The sequence below is a fragment of the Malaclemys terrapin genome, chromosome 10 (assembly GCF_027887155.1).
Source record: "Malaclemys terrapin pileata isolate rMalTer1 chromosome 10, rMalTer1.hap1, whole genome shotgun sequence".
NCBI classification, from domain to species: domain Eukaryota; kingdom Metazoa; phylum Chordata; order Testudines; family Emydidae; genus Malaclemys; species Malaclemys terrapin.
In genome coordinates this window covers 20,546,618-20,565,603 of record NC_071514.1, presented here as the reverse complement: position 1 = coordinate 20,565,603, position 18,986 = coordinate 20,546,618, and the positions used below count along the sequence as shown (strand labels likewise).

Here is an 18,986-nt window from a genome sequence, read left to right as displayed (position 1 = left end):
TACCACCATGCGCTGTTTTAATAAGTTTGCCACCCACATCTCTTTACAAGCAACAGTTATGAAAACCTTCCATTCTCACAAGGGAAAAAAAAATGCTGTCAAGTTATACTGGTCAACTTTTTCATGCCAGATGATGTCATGCTACGTGAAATGGGAGACATCGCAACATGACATATCATAATACACCTTAACATGAGGATGGAAAGTGTCAAAGAAAACACTTTGCTGCCCAATCCTGATCCTGTAATTGATACATACTTAAAAGTCCAATTCAGTGGGAATTCTGCACATAGAAAGACTGCAGGATCAGGTTTTAGATTTAGATTGTAAATATTGACCCAACATTGCACATTTAAATTAGTCTACCTGTAAGTAGTGGGTAAATTTTCCCTAGAACTAGTCACTACGATGCATGTTATATGCTGAGAGCTGCATCACTCCAAAAGAAAGCTCACCTGTACAAGTGAAGCCATCCCCAGTGTAGCCGTCCTTGCAAAGGCAACGGTAAGAGCCCATTGTGTTCTTGCAATTGGCATGTGGGCTGCACATGTGTGTTCCATTGGAGCATTCGTCCAGATCTTTAATATAACAAAAACTGCATTAGTAAAACCAAATCCATCATCAATGCAACCTCTAAACACCTCAGTTCATAGCACAGGGAAATGCTACTTTAAATAATCTTTTACAAAAACAAGACACACATTTATGATTTTTTACTTGACATGTTTTAACAGACTTTAATAAAACACCCGGCATTTATCACTGGATATTCTGGGTTGGTGCATTCAGTAGTTTAGAGCAGTCCAGCTGTTCTCTCATTTCGAAGGAAGATTTGTTTCTTCTCTTCATGACAGGCACTTCCCTTCCCCACTCAGATATTCTTCTCCGACAGAGAATTTCCAGCATATTTGCAACTCAGCTAAGAAAGTTTGCTAGGATGTCTGTGTCGCTTGGGAACCACCGAGACCCCTCCCTTAAAGATAAAGGGTAAAATCCTGGCTCCATTGAAGTCAATGGCAAAACTCCCACTGACTTCAATGGAGTCAGGCTATCCCCCCAAGTGCACAAACTATCTCCCTACATTGTTTCATTTCCACCAGTCTTGCAAGCCAAGCAAGAGAAACTGTTCATGCTGACATGTCTCCCACATGGACAGTGAATTCTTCCTTTGTAGTATAAGATAAACTGACATCTTTAACACGTGTGACGATTTATTTTAAAGTTTGTAGATACAATGTTGCTGTCCACAGCTGTGTAAACCCTTTTGTTGATGGCTTACAATGCTAAATCAAACATAATGTATGAAACTCACCTGAGCATTTGATGCCATCTCCAATCCAACCTGAGCTGCACTCACATTTGAAACTCCCTGCCGTATTTGTACATGTGGCATGTCTGTCACAGTTATGGGCTCCGATTTCACACTCATTGATATCTGTAATAACACAGGGGGAGGGGAGTGTTTGTGAAAGAGCTCACACATCAAACTTTTCTGACATCCAGCAACACTATGTTTCTTTCTTAAATTGCTTCTAACTGCTAGTAGCATTTAAGAATTAGGCATAAAAGAAACAGACTCATGGCAAAGAAAAGCTACCGAATAGTTGGCTTATTTCAAACATGTATTGGCCTACTATTTTTGTGTTTTGTTTTCAGGAGGTTTGGGGCAGTTTTTAAAGCACGTAGCACCTAGGAGCCCTGTGATGTAATATACTCTAAAGCCCCAGTAACATCTGGAGTGCCGTATTTGTTCTTTTCATTGGGGTGATGCTGGAAGAGTGCTGGTATGGGGATTCACAGGCCTCCAGGAAGAAGGGGAACAGCAGCCATGGAGATTGCTAGAGCAGTGAAGCTGCAGAAGATGCTCCGTAGCCTGGGGTTCTATTTCCCCCGAACAGCCTTGGAAAGCCCTTTGGCAAAACCTGTTTAACTCAGACCCAGTGTCAGGACCAGGATTTGCACCCTACATTAGGGAGACACCAACATTTTACCAGCCTGTATCTTGAGCTGTACTTTGTAGCTGAGGAAAAGGAGGCAAAGTCTGCATTACACTGTTACCACCCAAACCCGGGGGGTTGCTGGGGGCTCAGGGCTGCTCTAAATTGCATTGAGTGGTCACAGGCCTGAAGAGGCCATTCTTCCAGCAAGGGATCACCGGGGCGCAGCACTGGGCACACTCCAGACAGCATGCATGGGGTTTGGTGCTATATGCCAGCTCTGCTCCACTAGCAGATTCCTCCATGCCAAGGGTAGCCCCCATGACCCAGTGAAGCCGATGTTTGCACGGCCAGAGTGACGCAAAGCAGATGGCAGCGGTGGGGGGGGGGTTGAGGATTTGGCCCACTATGTTTGGTCCTATTGTGAAGGCAGATGGGAGAAAAGCAAAGCACAGGATTGAGCTCTTTGGGAGTATTATTTATTAGGAACTCAACAAACCTAAATAAAGGGAAGAAAAGGACACCATCCTTGAGGACAACATATGGCCAGCTATACTAATCCTCAACCTTCACAGGCTTGCCAGCACATTCCATTTAAGCACTTGTTGTTTTCACCTTATTTTGTTTCTTGGGCAGTGTAAAATTGTATATAGAGAAAAACAAACCTAATGCAGCTCTTTCCTTATCACAACACAAAATTAGTGCTTAATATAAGCACTTGGAGAATGTATAAACTCAAAGACAATGTTTTCAGAAATTATTTCTGGTAACTAAAACAAATGCTGCAGGAATTCTCTCACACCCATGAGCCATGGCTTTTACAACATTTACTGTATCCTAGGACTCTAGGTGTGTTTTGTTCTACTTCCATACAGATGTAAACTGTCTAGAATTCACATCAAGCCTCTTAAAGTTTGTATCAGTTGTTCCCAGACCTTTTAACTGCCTTTATTGGTAACTTAGGCCAAATCATCCCATTCTGCAGAACAGTCGATGGAAAGGAAAAACACAGGCAAAAAAAAACTCTGCATGATTTAACATACAGAGAACCCAACCCATTCTCATCTTGGGGTAGATTAAAAAGGGTCGGGGGTCTGGACTAGGAATCATGGGAATTCCCAGCTCCAAACCCAAGGATCTCAATGCATCTACTATCATGCCTACCAGAAACTGTCCAACTAATACCAGTTAGGGAGAGGAGCAACTGGGGAGAGTTTTATATTTCTAATTTTTTTTTAAATATTCACTAACTATTGTATCATCAAGATATGTCTAAACACCATCTTGATCATTTTGCTTTGTTTTTTGTATTCCTTTCTTCTATCCTTTCTTTGCCTGTCTGTTTGCCTTTTAGACTGTAAGATCTAGCTCAGTGGTTTGAGCATTGGCCTGCTAAACCCAGGGTTGTGAGTTCAATCCTTGAGGGGGCCATTTAGGGATATGAGGCAAAAATCTAATTGAGAATTAGTCTTGCTTTGAGCAGGGTGTTGGACTAAATGATCTCCTGAGGTCCTTTCCAACCCTGTTATTCTGATGATTCAAATATGTTCTAAGAATAAAATCAAATTTAATCAAAGCCTAGTTCTGTTTTCCCTGCATAAAATCAAAATCAAATCAAATCAAATCTGTGCCCTACGTTATGTTTGCATAGTGCACATGGGCACTACTGGAACCAATCAGATCAATAGGAACCATACATAGCTGTACAGCATGTTTGTTCCCTCACATGTTATCTATACCTTAGCCTGCCTTTGCTCCCAGTCCCAGAAGTATGTCTGGTGTGGTGGCTCTCTTGCCCTTCTGCTCTGGTTTTCAATTTCAGTGCACAGTACCTCTCCTTCAGAGGAACCGGCAGCCAAGGTATGTAACTTAATGCTGCCAGGAGGAGCCCCAAATTAAGCAAGGATTAACCTTCTAGATGTTATGGGTTCTTAGGGAAAGAAATCTACCTAGAGAACCCACTCCCTAGATCCTCCCCCTTCCAGAGGTGCTGTGAGTCTGGGAAGAGGGAACTGATGACATGTAGGCCAACTCCCATCATTTTGCAATTTAAATCCCAGTTTGGGTGACAGTATTGAGCCTGCTGTGTTTTATTTTTTCTCCTCTACGCAGAGCAATGGAGGAGGTGGGGTCCCATTTTTTCTGTGGTCTTTCTACTAAAATGAGAGAGGAGTCTGAAGCAAAAACCTGAAATGAACATCCCCAATATTTGGGTCCAAAAGTTGGTTGCTGGGGTCCAGATCCAGATCTGAATTTGGCAGCCTGAGTCGATTGCTCATTAATCTAGACTAACACTAGCAAACCTAGAAATCATGCAAATGAAACCTTTTAAAAAAAGTTTAAAAACAAGGCCAGGAACAGATAACCATATAACATATTTTCCTTATTCATGTGCAGAAACTTGTAAGATGACAATATTACCCTAGGCAGGAAACCAGTGTCTGTTAAAGACCTTAAGGGTGGTCAAGAAAGCTAATTTTGGCTTAGAGTGAAGAGAAAGGCTAAAAAGAAGTTCTAGAGGTCAACTACAGTATGTAGTGACAAGAAAAAACAGGCAAGCAGTCTACATCTTTAATCTCGACACAGGGCTGCCCAGAGGATTCAGGGGGCCTGGGGCAAAGCAATTTCGGGGGCCCCTTCCATAAAAAAAGTTGCAATACTATAGAATACTATATTCTCGTGGGGGCCCGGGGCAAATTGTTCAACTTGCCTCCCTCTCTGGGCGGCCCTGTCTTGACATGAGTGTTTTAAAAAAGTTGTTAAAACCACTGGTAATACTAAGGGTGCTCTGTATTTGATTACTTGATGCTCTGAAATATTCAAGTGATCACATGCTTCTTTATAACCTTTTGAGCACAACAAAACAACATAAAAAAACCAACGTAATGCCAGATTTTTCTGCCAAGAATTTTTTAAACCACCAGTAAACATGAAATGGAAACTTGCATGCAATAGTTATGCTACAGCTATGTTATATACAGATTCAATTTTGTAAGGCAACTTCAGAAATAGTAAACAGACCTATATCATCTGATCGCAGACAATCCAGCTCCCATTGACCTCACTGGGAGCAGGGTCCATCCTTCTGCTTTTATAAAGTTAGATGCTGGAAGCTTGATTTTCTCATCACGTCTTGCAATGCCAAGGAATGAATGGACATTCACTCCACTTGGGTCTAGTGATATCCTACTGTTTAGTATTCTAATGGTCCAATCTATCCATGGCAAAAAAACCTACAGGCTAACGGCAGCCCTGTGTAAAGGGGGAAATGAAATCAATGGGAGTTGTGCCCACTTACACTGGGGCTTAATTTAGCCTGAGGATGCCATAAGTATTGAATTCAGACTTCTCAGGATGACACACACAAAGGAGAAAGTGAGCTCTGAAGGGGAAAGCTTTTACTGAAACAGATCTCTCCCAGAACAGCAAAGGGCCAGATTCTGCCACCTTTCCTCAAAGTATGAAGTGCCCTACTCTTCAAACAGTTCCATATATTTGCATAGGACTACTCAAGGAGTAAGGCAGCACTCAACTGGAATAAGAGTACCAGAATCAGGGGCAAAGAGAACACAGGAAAATGCCAGCCAAGTCAGAATTTGACACCACACTTTACTCCAACAAAATTCCCATTGACTTCAGTGGGATTCTTACTAAAATAAAGAGAGCAAGGTGGAGCCACTGATCTGTATAAACACTCTCTTTTTGCCTAAATTTCCTCCAGTGTGAAGGTTTCCCTTTAAATATAACTCTGTGGGAAGCCAAGAAAAACAAAGGAATTACAATCTTAAGGCTCACACTGCATCCTCAGCTGGTCCCATTGTGCACCCACACTGCAGCACATGTGTTCTCATCTTTGTAATCACATTACTCCCATTAACACCAAGGGAGCTGTCTGACTATAGCAGATGACTATGCTCATGGTAAATAACAGGCAGCTCTGACATCATAGCAATTCCAGGCCCAGTGGGGACAAACCGTCAGTCTTCATTTACAGCTGGCTATTTTACTTCTTTTTGACGTCTCTTAATACTTATTTTTCTCATGCCTTAAGTAATAAATAAGGTGTCTCCCATTAATCACAGAGGCACAAATGTTTCCAATTGTGCATGAGCAACAATATGTATGCACAACTGGCATGTGCAATTACTGCACTTACGCTCACAAAAATGGCAACTGCATGAACAAATAACCAGCTAAGATGCGCGCACAATGACTACACACACCAATTATGTATGTGTATTTCTGCATGTTCTGAAAATCCAGGGCAGAAAGCAGAGATGGAAGAGACCCATTTAGTGGTACATCATCAGCACCTAACCCTGTGTATTTCTTTGCATCGGAATGGAGTGGGAGAAGCCATGCCACCAGTGCTGACAGGAGCAAGGGCGGTGACAGAAGGAGGCCAGACTTTATGAATAAATGATGTTTTTTTACATTTGGACTGCAGTATCACCCTGAAGCTAATGCACTGAAAGACCATGAAAACTTACACACTCATCCCAGACACAGAACTCATGCAAGGTTCTATGAACCATTTACACTTCACATTAAGGGCTTCAGTGGGGCTTAAGTAGACTAGAGGGCCTGCAGCATGCTGTCTATAGGGGTGAATTTAATCCAATATCAACCTGTGAACCAGCTTTGTTTATTATTTTCGCGTCTGCAAATTTCTGTAAAAGTATTTTCTGATTTTTATTTATTGGCTCTTTCTGCAAATCTGTCATCTTTATCAGACTGATGTTCCATTTGTATTTTGAGTTTGTGCCCAGATCCCATGGAGAAGATCACATAAAAGTCACATGGCATATGTCCTCCTGGGTCCCTGCCTGATGGAGAAAATCCCATATCAGCAGGTGGGTCAGCAGAAGCAATTTGCAGAAAATGGATTTGTGTAGAAAAGTAGAGCTCAGCTGAAATTCATCCTCTGACGCAACTAGAGAAACCTAGGGCGGAAAACTTTAATTTCTCCTAGTCTTATCCCCATGACTTCCTGACCCTGGCAATCAGTGAGTGGCCTAGGAAACCATTACCTTCCTTTGGGAACTGTCTTGATTTTTATTCAACATAACTGTGAGCATCTCCCAGTTTTACATGGGTCAATTTATGTGTTTGACATACACCATCAACTTTCTGTACTTCCCCCACTTGATGTATCATCATCATTTAGTATTGGATGTGATATTGCCAGCTCCCAAATTCATAAGGGGAAATGTATGTGTTTCACTGACATCAGAGTTCTCCTGTGCCACCAAACTGAGGCATAACGTGTTTTTAATGGATGGAGGCTAGAGGAGGGGCAAGGAAGAGAGGGAAGCAGGCTTAAGAATGCAGCACATTTTACAAGCTGCAATGTTAGGGCCACTCTAAGTCAATGGGATGGCTCTTGAGTGACAGCTGCAGGGCTGGGTCCTTGCTTTTACCATACTCTTTTGCAATGTGTTTGTTTTCAGGTATGTAGTAATTAACAGTCGTACTGACCACTCTTTTATATATAATCATCTTCACAAGGATGGGCGGGAGTGGGCTTTTTGCTCTAATTCACTTCTCTGTTCAGGGCTGGCATTAGGGGGTGGCAAGCACAGCAATTGCCCTGCAAAGCTAAGTGGCTCGGGCTTCGGCTTCAACCCTGTGTGGCCTGGCTTGGGCTTTGGCACTGGCACCCTTAGACTCCCTGGGGCTCAGGGCAGAAAGCCCGAGCAGGCTGAGCCCCGCACCCACCACACAGGGCTGAAGCTGAAGCCCGAGCCCACCCCTGCGACTGCGCGGGGCTGAAGCCGAAGCCCGAGCCCCCCCCACTGCGTGGGGTTGAAGCCTTTGGGCTTGGGCTTCAGCCCCTCATGGCAGGGCTTGGGCTTTCTGCCCTGGGCCCAGTGAGCCTGACGCTGGCCATATCTCTATTACACCCATGGTGCTCAATGCTGCACACTCCTTACTCAACGGATACTCCCACTGACCTCACTGGGAGTCCTGGCTGAGTCACACATTCTGAACTTTTCTCAATTCTCTGAACCTGCTGTGGAGAAGGCTGGTTTATCTTCTGCTGCATTTGTTATCTGACTTTTATAAACATTCATCTTCAATGCCGTGACAGTCTGAGCCCAATTCTGCCCTAATGTGTACCTCAAGCAAACCTGTTGCAAGAACAGGAGATTATCTAGTCCCCACACAACTCTCACTGACATCAACAGAAGTTGCATGCATGCAGTGGCAACAGGATAGGATACACGGGGCATAAATCAGAGCTGAATTTGTCCCTCTGTGTACAGCATATGTAGGTCAAATCCAGTAAATCTATGGCTTTAAAACAACCAGAGTGGGATACTATGAACTCACAGGCAACACCTAGGCATGGGCAATGAACCACAATGAAGAAAAGGTGAGTTTGTGCCAATACGGGATTTTACCTGTGCATGAACACAAAGACTTTATGTTCCGCACCACATAATGCGCACGCACACAGTGACGGGAAATTTTGCAGACAGCTGGACAATCTGGAATGAGGGAAGGGGCTCCGCGCACCTCTATACCTGACCCACAATCCTCTTCTCTAGCAACTACATCCCATTCCCTCTTTATGAAAAATTAAAATCAGCTCACCTAATTTGGTTATGGGAAAGCCTGTTTTATAGGTAAATAAAAACGAAACATTTGTAGCACTCTCCTTAGACTGGCTTCATAGGCTATGTACATCTTTGCATAAAACAAACTGTTTTCCTAAACTCCATCCGCATTCTTACTGAGAACTGAAGGGGAAAAAACCTAACATCTGTGTGGGATGGGAATGTAAGTCAGTGGGTGGATTCTGAATACTGCTAAATGATTGGGGAAACAACATGTTTATTTGTTAAAATGGAAACAATCAGTAATGACAAGGGAGGTGAAATATTTAGACAAAACTGTAATGTAACCCAGAGGACATTATTTAGTTGTTCTCAGGAAACAGAGAACCTCCCCGTCGAAGCTCCATACACATTTTTGTAATTTTTTTTCACAGGAGTGCTTGTTCTTTTAAAGAAGTGAATGATTTTGACTTATCTATACGAGGCAAAGAATTCTGCGCTATGACCATGGTGCTAGTCAGCACAAGTGCAGAATCCTTTCTATGATACCAACACTAATTGGTGCCTCCATAGCGCTCATCTGCTTGGGCCCAGGAAGTCTGGCTGTGATATTAGATTTGTGCAGAGAATGAAGGGAGAGTTCAACAGTCAAACTGGGTTTTTTATTTTAGTGCACAGGAATGTGCACATTTTGATGGCAATGGGGATTGTACAATCATCCCTTTTCTAGGCCATTAGCTTGGGGCAGTTTTCATTTCTGTCTCACCCTTCACACCCCCATAAACTTCACACACTGCCAGCCCTTGTGTTCATGTCCCTTTTGTCTTCATTTGCTGCCCACTAGCTGTGTTTTCTGTAGTAGTGTGATGCTGATACAGCAGTGATCCCAGTGAGCCAACTGTGATAGGACAAGGAATGATACTGGGAGAGTACAGCGAGAATGGAGCCAACCTTCAAGTGATGCTGTTCTAACACGATGAGCTTTTCTTGTTTTTAAAATGTGTTCCATTACCCTGATTCAGTAATGCTCTCTCGCCTGAGCTGGGCTACCAGCTGACCAAGCATTTGTACACAAAGTCAGTTACACATAAGGCGAGCCTGTCCCCTCCTGTACACAAACTGCAGGTCCGTGCAGACTCCAGCCCTCTCTGCCTGGCGAGCTGCTGAGCTAACCAGAGAGTTGCACAGCAGCACCCCTTGTGGTGGACTGCAAGAAGCGTTTCCTTCTGCTTTACTATACTTCCCGTCCCCAATAACCGGCAGAGCCAAAGCAGCTGCTCTTCAGGCTTTCCGACCCCTCCCTTACTGCCACCCTCCTCCCCCCCAGAAAGAAGCTGCTCTTGAGATACCAAGACCTTTCAGCCTCCCTCTCCATTTAGCTGGCTTCTCTTCACAATATCAAGACTCCCCCTCTCCTCCTTACACTGGCTGTGACTGGCTAAGTGACTCCGTGGTTGAGAAAGTAGTTAAGCCCAATATTTCCAGCTGAAGATGTAAATTCCACATTAGCTCTGATCAAGCTGGCACACTAAAAATAGTGTGTCTTGGACAAGTATATACTCAGGGTGACTAGCCTCTCCTTCCACTCATGCTGCCGTGGCTTTAGCATTCCAGCTGGATCAGAACATGGTGGGGTGGGGGGTGGGGCTGTCTGTGTTTGCTCATGCTGGAATTTATATCTCCATCTCAAAATGTAGAAGTGTGACGAGGTAGGATGGATGAGTCAGGGAGGGGGCAGGAATGGCTACTTTGGGAAGGATAAAGAGAGGGAAAGGCTGATGAAATACTTTAGAAAACAGAAGTATCAGAAATAGTTGGTTCTTTCTATCTGGATATCAGTGCTTAAATCAGAGGATGGGATTGGAAGGAAGAGATTTCTCAGCCTTACTCTGTCTATTAGTAAACCAACACTGTCATGGATGAGTTTTCAAGTGAGATTTTTTTCCCAGTTGGCCTACACCAGATGTCACCAATATGGCAAGAATTTCCAGAAACTTTTCCTCCAAATAATATCCTAGATCCTTTCCCTGTAGGACCTTTATTTGCCCTTCCATCTCATACCAATTACTTAATATTTCCTGGCTGCTTTAACCAACCAGTATAACCCTGCAGATGTCACAAACCAATATTTGTGTCATCACCTTTCATTTCCCTGAGAGTGATAGCTGCGGTGGGTGTGACTGAACATCACAAGGATTTTTCAAGTCTGCAGAACTAATGCTCTGTATCTTTTTGTATAATTTAGAGTAGAAACAAAGAATGTTGAAATGTTGGTCTACAGGGTAAAATCAAGGACTTCTTGGATTTAGATCAGTTCACATGTCTGTAAAAGGCAGCTGTTACTAATGCACAACTTCAGGCGAGGTCTAATATACCAAGTAGAACATCAGCTCCCCCATTGTTCTATGTAAGCTGTAAAAAATCAGCATAATCCCTTTTTGAGACCTATTGTACAACATTAATAATATACTTCTATAAGGACAGACCTATCAGCATATATACTTGTCTCATAAAGGTTGCCAGAACCGTGTTTACTCTAAATCCGTATTCAAAATTAAATTAAACATATGTTTGTGCTCATATTTTGGGCAAAGCTCATGACTCTCAACACCTTGGCTCAGATACTAGCATCTTGTGTTTTTAATGCTATCGCCCTCTGAGCGTGTAAGTTTGAACCTCAGCACTGCTGGCTGGCTGCCGCTATGAAATAATTTACATTTTGGTTTTGCTGAAATATGTTTATAATTCAGCTAGTCAGGTAACTGTACTGCTGCCACTTTGCAAAAACTGAAAATATATTTTAGGATAGATTTAAAGCCACTAGTGTTTGCCAAAATAATATTTGGAATAGATGCCTGTTATTTGCATATACAGTTATCTAATCCAAATCCAATGCAGTGGTCTTCATGTGGTCTTGTCATGTTACGCTGAATTACATGTTCTTTTTGGTCATACCAGCAACCATATAATAATAGGCCCAACTTTGCTCTCAATGGGATATTTGTCATTCACTTCAATAGGAGAAGGATCAGGCCCAATATTATGCTATACAAACACAATACCAACTCAGTGACTCTGTACAGTGCAACATTTCACAGAGAACAGAAATCAAACAGATTCAAGAGGGGTTTTAAATGCTAGAAAAGGGAAATGAAGAATCAGAAGATGATAATTATTAACTTTAAAATTTACCTGTACAACCAGTGGTTCCTTTTTTGCCTGAATATCCCATATCACAATGGCAAATAAATGAGCCTTTTGTATTCTCACAGCTTCCACTTAGACAGATGTTTGGATTCAGGTCACACTCGTTGACATCTAGAAAACATAATTTTAAGATTTTACAAAGTTCTTAGACCATAACTAACCCAATGTCTTAGAGCCATTAGTACTGGTACAAAAATGTGTCTACATGTGCAGAGAAAAAAATAAATTAGGCTAAATATTCTTCACCAATGTAAAATACTGTACATTTCCAAATCAGATTTAATATTGCTATGTTATTGCACTGGTCTTTATTTCCCAGCCTCTCTTATCTTTAATTCCAACTTTCATTAATAATCACAAATGGCCAGATTTAATGGGGTTACGCTAAGGATAAACTTGGTCTTTTATCTGTCCTCAATATATTTTATTTTTTTCTACACCGATGTTTCCACAAGGGCATTAAGTGTGTTTCAATTTTAAAATGCAAAGGTAAAATTCTACTCTTCTAGCCATGCAGCAAATCTTGACTTCAATATTTTGCTCTACCAAAACGTGCTGAACTCCCACGTGGTTTTGTCTTGGTGTCAGTTTTGGCCAGAATTCTGATTTAGGCTCACCCCTAATTCTGCCATCCTACAGCACCCTCTATGATCTGAGCTGCATAGAGACATTCTGGAATGGGACCCGAAGAGAGACAGCATGGTCACCTTATCTCACCATGCATGCTCCTTAACTCAGCCAAGAGCTCTGAACACATGCAGATGATTCCTACTACTGACTAAAATAGTCTGCAAAGAGGGGTTGTCCATGTGGCCACAGTTAGCCAAAATACAGCAGCACTGCTTTTTAAGTTTTAGTGTTTGCCAGTTTTGAGGCAACGGTCAATTTGGCACAGTGCTGGAACCAAAACCCTTTTTTCACCAAATGCAGGTATTCAAGTATATTTGTAGTCTTGATATGTAATGTCAAAAGACACCTGATTGCCTGGACACTCATTATTCTTGCTAGGACACGCACTGTTATTTTTATTTGCTTACATATTTTAAATAAATCTAGTTATCATTATCATCTTTGATTACTTAATTAAGGAAGATGGCTTGTTAGAAAGATTAGGAATCGGAGGTGTTTTCACTTACCTATACAAGTCTTCATATCCTCAGATGCCATGAATCCATCGTAACAAAGACACCTGTATTCTCCCGGTATGTTAGTGCACTGGCCTCCATCACAGATGTTAGGATTGTCTTCACACTCATCAATATCTATAGGGAAAGTTTACATTAACACATCTTTTAGATAGGTGTTCCTTGTTATGAAATGCACTGCAACAAATCATGGCAAACAAAATTTTTTATGCTTTGTGATATATGTGCATGTGATCAATCTTTGCAGTTAAACCAAATGTAGCTTTATATAAAACTCCAACTGATTCCAATGGGAGCAGGAGCAAGTCTTGTATGCACAAAATCACTTGTAGGAAAACAACTAAAGGACCTTTTTCACGCCACATAACCCCACACAATCAGAAATGTTGGGTCCAGTCTTGCTGTCATGGCAGTCAATGGGAATTTTGCCACTGACTTCAGTGAGAGGTACTGGACCTTAAATGATTTTAAAAAGCCATTCCACATACAAAATTCCCACACAAGCAGGATTAAGCCCAATATTAGGATAATTAACATGGATGTATTTATTTCACTAAAATATTATAAATTACTTGGATTTATTTTGTCCCTGCTGACGAGTCAGGCTATATCTTTACACTCTCCAGCATTTAAAATATGTTTTGATCAGCACATCAGCCATCACTGGGGGTTGATCTGAGGAACTGAGACTGCACTGTTTATTGCAACCTTGATAGGATCTGGACTTTTTAAAACTCTCCAGATTTTTCTTTGTCACAAACAACATATACCAGCACAGTTGAGATCCAAGACTCTGCTCAGTGACTGCATGGAAAAACCAGCAAAACAAGGACATGAATTGAGAACCCCCTGAGAGGGAAAGGGTGTAACTCACTATCAGACTGGTCTGTTGTGGATTTTGGTAATTATGCAGCTGCAAAACACCAACTCACTTTAACTGTTTGTCCTAGAATCTTATGATTGTTATTCTTTTTTTTATATTTCTAACAGCAGCAAACAGAAGTGGTTGCACCTAAAGTTTTTGTATGGACAATTAACTCTTACATGGTAAAAAGCTGACTGTTTACTGTTCATCCTACGAATCAAATAATGCTGGCATACACATTAGCCTGGAAATGTAGATTTGGAAGTGGAATGTGAATTTATATGCAAAATAAGTGCTGGAAATGAGGATAGGAACCACAAACATAAAGAATTTATTTTATAAACATGAAGAACTTTATATGCTAAATTGCCAAGGTTTTACATTCACAGTTAGGGTGGAAAATTGGCCGACAAAGAATTCATTGTTTCTCCTAATTGAATTGATTATTAATGCATAACCGCACCAACCTGACCTACTATTACAATGAATGGAACTCACAGCAGTTCAATTATGGAGAAATATATTCTGCAAAGGCTTCTAGCCATGTGTGATGTTACAGATAAAATACATTTGTGAACAATGTATAGAGAAAACTGAAAATCATTGTTCCTTAAACTCAGTCCACAATGCCACTAAATGTATATGAAGTTGTTTATACAGTCACATAGTGTCATAGAGTAAAGCCACACATTTATCACAATGGCTACTGACTGTCACCAAGTGCACCTTTTCTCATTTTGTTAAATAAGATTCTTGGGGGCAAATTTTCAGTAGACGTGCATGTACATTTTTGGCAATTACATATTTTGCACCTGCAGAAGAAACTATTTGTATATTTTGCAAGCACTGTGAAAGAGGCCCATTAAAATTTGGGGTAGCACTCGACTCCTCTGATTGTGGCTGCTGTTTTCTCCCCACAATGCATTACAGACACAAATATATACTGCTAGCTAGCTGTCTGGTTACCTGATTTGTAGGAGAAAACACTTGGTGAGGCATCTAATTACTAATATTTGGGCTCACAGTTGCAGTAAATTATGGATGCCAATTTACATCTGTAATAAGAGGCTGGTGCTGAAAAACTGGCACTTCATGTCAATCCTTTTAAAAGGTGACAAATATTGACAGTATTGCTCCTTCTGGGGATCCCATTCATGTTGTTGATGGAAACGACTTCTAAAATCAAGTTCAACAGTGTTTCAAAGAGAGAGTGCCAAGTTCTTCAGAGGAGCTGCATCTACTACATCTACATACTTGAAATGCTATTTCGTGGCTTTAAGAGCACAGATAAAAAGGGGACTTTTGACTATCAGTAGACGAAGGTTTCTAACCATCAGAGGAGTGAAGTTCTGGAACAGCCTTCCAAGGGGAGTAGTGGGGGGCAAAAGACATATCTGGCTTCAAGACTAAGCTTGATAAATTTATAGAGGGGATGGTATGATGGGATAGCCTAATTTTGGCAATTAATTGGTCTTTGACTATTAACAGTAAATATGTCCAATGGCTTGTGATGGGATGTTAGATCGGGTGGGATCTGAGTTACTACAGAGAATTCTTTCCTGGGTGTCTGGCCCACATGCTCAGGGTTTAGCTGATTGCCATATTTGGGGTTGTGAAGGAATTTTCCTCCAGGGCAGATTGGCAGAGGCCCTGGAGGATTTTCGCCTTCCTCTGCAGCGTGGGGCATGGGTCATTTGCTGGAAGATTCTCTGCATCTTGAAGTCTTTAAACCATGGTTTGAGGACTTCAATGGCTCAGACACAGGTCTGATACAGGAGTGGGTGGGTGAGATTCTGTGGCCTGCGTTGTGCAGGAGGTCAGACTACATGATCATAATGGTCCCTTCTGACCTTAAAGTCTATGATTCTATGTAATTTCTGTATTAATAAATCCCACTAGATGCAGTGTCCTAGGTTTTGTTTTTGTTAGGTATTTTAAACTATTGTAGGGTCTAAGGCCCTAACCCAGCAAGACACTTAAAATATGCTTACTGTTAAACTTGTAAGTGCTCTCATGGAAATCAATGGGACTACCTGTGTACTTAAAGTTAAGCATGTGCTTAAGTGCTTTGCTAGATCAGGGCCTAAAAAAGGTACTGCAGATCCACAACACCCATCGACTTCAGTGGGAGTGAAGGATGCTCAGCACTTCACAGAATTATGGCTTGTTAGAATTTCTATTGCACTTTACAAATAAGAAACCACAAGCAATACATTTCCAAAGAATTACTGCACTTCACTTGTGGTTGAAGTCAGTCTTCTGGCTGGTACTTCCCAAAGTGGTAATAATCCAGAAACGTACTGCCTGTTCATGCCTTAATATACTACAGAGTGGCAGGGAGACCGAAAGAGAAAGAACGAAAAAAAACCCTGGAGTGATTGTGTGCATGATTCCACAAATCTTTACTCATTCCCTCATTCCCTTGGCTTGACTATTCACGTAAGTAAGGGCTTGCAGTATCAGGCACTAACTTTCTAACTCCTTATTCGTGTATCTATTATTTCTTTTACTTCACTAACCAAATATTGAGAAACTGCAAGACTAGACCCTTTGAAAATTTAAGTTTCAAAGGTGGTAATGTTGGCTTTTGCAGCCAAGACTTTGTAACAAGATAGTATGATGGTGGGTAGTTGTGAATAGCTGGCTTCTGAACAAAGTCCTAGCTTGCACAGCACTTAGGGTTGCCAGGCATCCAGTTTTTAACCAGAACGCCCAATCAAAAAGGGACCCTGGTGGCTCTGGTCAGCACCACAGCTCCCTGCCTGCCCTGGCTCCACTGGGCTCCCGGAAGTGGTGGTGTGTCTCTCCTGCTCCTAGGCACAGGAGTGGCCAGGGAAGCTCTGTGTGCTGCCCCCGCCCCAAGCACTGGCTCTGCAGCTCCCATTGGCTTGGAACCACGGCCAATAGGAGCTGCGGGGGCGGCGCCCGCAGGAGAGGGCAGCACATGGAGTCCTCTAGCCACCCCTGTGCCTAGAGGCCACAGGGACATACTAGCTGCTTCTAGGAGCCACCTGAGGTGAGCACTGTCTGCAGAGTGCACCGCCTCCCATACACCAATCCCCTGCCCCAGCCCTGAGGCCCCTCTTAGAGTCTGCACCTCAACCCTGCCTTAACACCCTGCCCCAACCCTGAGCCCCCCACACTCTGAACCCCCCAGCCCAGAACCCCCTCCTGCACCCAATACCCCTCATCTCTGGACCCACCCCAGAGCCCACACCCCCAGCCAGAGTCCTCACCCCTCCACACTCCAACCCCCTGCCCCAGTTCTGAGCCCCATCCCGCACCCCAAGCCACTCATCCCCGGCCCCACCCCAGAACCTGCACCCCCAGCCAGAGCCCTTACCCCCCACACCTCAACTTCTTGCCCCAGCCTGGAGCCCTCTCCCACACCCTGAACCCCTCATTTCTGGCCCCACCCTGGAGCCCACACCCCCAGCCCGAGCCCTCCCCTCCATACCTCAACCCCCTGCCCCAGCCCAAGCCCCCTCCTGCACCCTGAACCCCCACTCTCACCCAGAGCCCTGCCCCTCCTTCCCCCCCAAACTCCAACCCCTGTCTCAGCCCAGTGAAAATGAGCGAGTGAGTGAGGGTGGGCCTTGGGGAAGGGGGTGGGGGGAGGCATGAGTGTTCGGTTTTGTGCAATTAGAAAGTTGGCAACCTTAATAGCACTGGCAGGGTATAAATATGCAAAGACTCGCAATCAAATTCAGAATTTTTTAGGCCCTTTGTCAGATTTGACTAGACCCGCCTGTGGACACGTCTATAGTACAGTCAACTTTTGACTGCAGATGCTAAGAGCCCATCCCTGTCCCTCCAATAAAAGGTCAATCAATCATTTCCTTTTGACATTGGAATGTTATGAGTTGTTAGATTTATAGCTCTATGGGTTTTCAAATCCAAGTCTGGGGTTTTCTTTTTGCTTCTGTTTGCATGGACAATGGGTTCAGTTTAACAAGTCTTAGGGCCTTCTTACTAGGGCACAGTGTCTCATCTTTCTACTGCCCTGTAGGGGACATTCCTGGGTGGGCCGGGGAGGGAGAGGGGCAGAACCAGAGGCAAATGCTCTCTGGTGATTCCCAGCAGGTGCCGCTTCATAGTCCTTCAAGGCTGCTCTAAGTTATGCTGGAGGCCAGTTTTGTTCCCAGCTGAGCCAAGATTAGGGAAGCCAAAAGGTGGCTTAGACCCACCTTCCCCACCCCTGTCTCTTGCTCTTTCACATACACAAAGTCCTGCTGGCACTAGGATTCGGATTTCACTTTCTGCACACTTTTGATTACGTGGTTCTACTTTTGCATTGAAAATGTGCTCAAAAATGATTTTTGGCAAGTTTTGGATGCAAAGTTACCTTCGCTAGAAATGTGACCCATTTCTGCTCGCACGGGAAAACTACTTCTAATCTAAATATTTTAGGGTACTAGATCTCAGGGTCCATCGTGTTTTCATTTTTCTAGTTGAGTTCTGCCTTTCAATCCACTTTAAAACTTCTTTACGCTGCTTTAAGGATGGTATTCAGTGGTCTTAATGTAAATGACAATGTGGTTTGAGGTCTATAAATATTTGCAAATTCTAAATGCGAGACCTCTCTTTTCATTCAACACAGAAAGGCCTCCATTTGTCAGACTGTAAAGGTAACCGTATTCCAAGGGATTAACTACATTCGATTTTTGATGTTGCTTTTTACTGTGAAGGAAATTTTGGGTAGAACAGAGTCAGGAAGGGAGGATGGCTCATGGTCTGCAACTACTCAGTTCTAGCTGGCAACACGCTACCCTGCTCTTGTGGATCAGAAGTGGGTGGTGCAGTGTTTGGGTAGCACAAAGCTGGGGGAGGGGCTGGTAGAATACTCTTCTCCCTAACCCATGTGGAACCCTCTGGGCACAATTCACATTCTCAGTTTGTGTACAGGACCAGGACTTGGCTCCCAATGATGACACTGAGCAGTTAAGTTGCTCACAAAATTTTCTAAAGATCACTATTGAGAATGCAAGAAAGTTGCCTAGCAAGATTGATACCAATGAGGTTTTAGAGCGTCTGAAAGAGATTCAGTTTTGAAGTAACACGGAATAGTCATATTTGGCTAAGAGGGGACATACTCACTACTGAGTCACAGAACAGTGGTGAGAGACTCTCACCAAACTAACCATTACTATACATACATATCTCGGGTGACTATAACAGACTCATAATTGTTCACCTCGTGTTGAAAACCTTATTGCTTATGACTGTGGACCCACGAGTTTGATCCCAAGCCTGTTGAAACCAGTGGGAGACT

At 42.9% G+C, this 18,986-nt stretch overlaps 1 protein-coding gene across 1 annotated transcript in view; it reads right to left on the bottom strand.

Annotated features, from left to right (window-relative positions):
• The window catches only part of FBN1 (fibrillin 1), a 213,232-nt gene that overhangs the window by 57,608 nt on the left and 136,638 nt on the right, over window positions 1-18,986 (bottom strand). The window contains exons 31-34 of the mRNA XM_054041544.1: window positions 12,841-12,966; window positions 11,690-11,815; window positions 1,313-1,435; window positions 456-578 (exon numbers count right to left, since the gene is read on the bottom strand). Of these exons, the coding sequence (XP_053897519.1) occupies window positions 456-578; window positions 1,313-1,435; window positions 11,690-11,815; window positions 12,841-12,966 (498 nt within the window). The remainder of the gene's footprint in view (window positions 1-455; window positions 579-1,312; window positions 1,436-11,689; window positions 11,816-12,840; window positions 12,967-18,986) is intronic.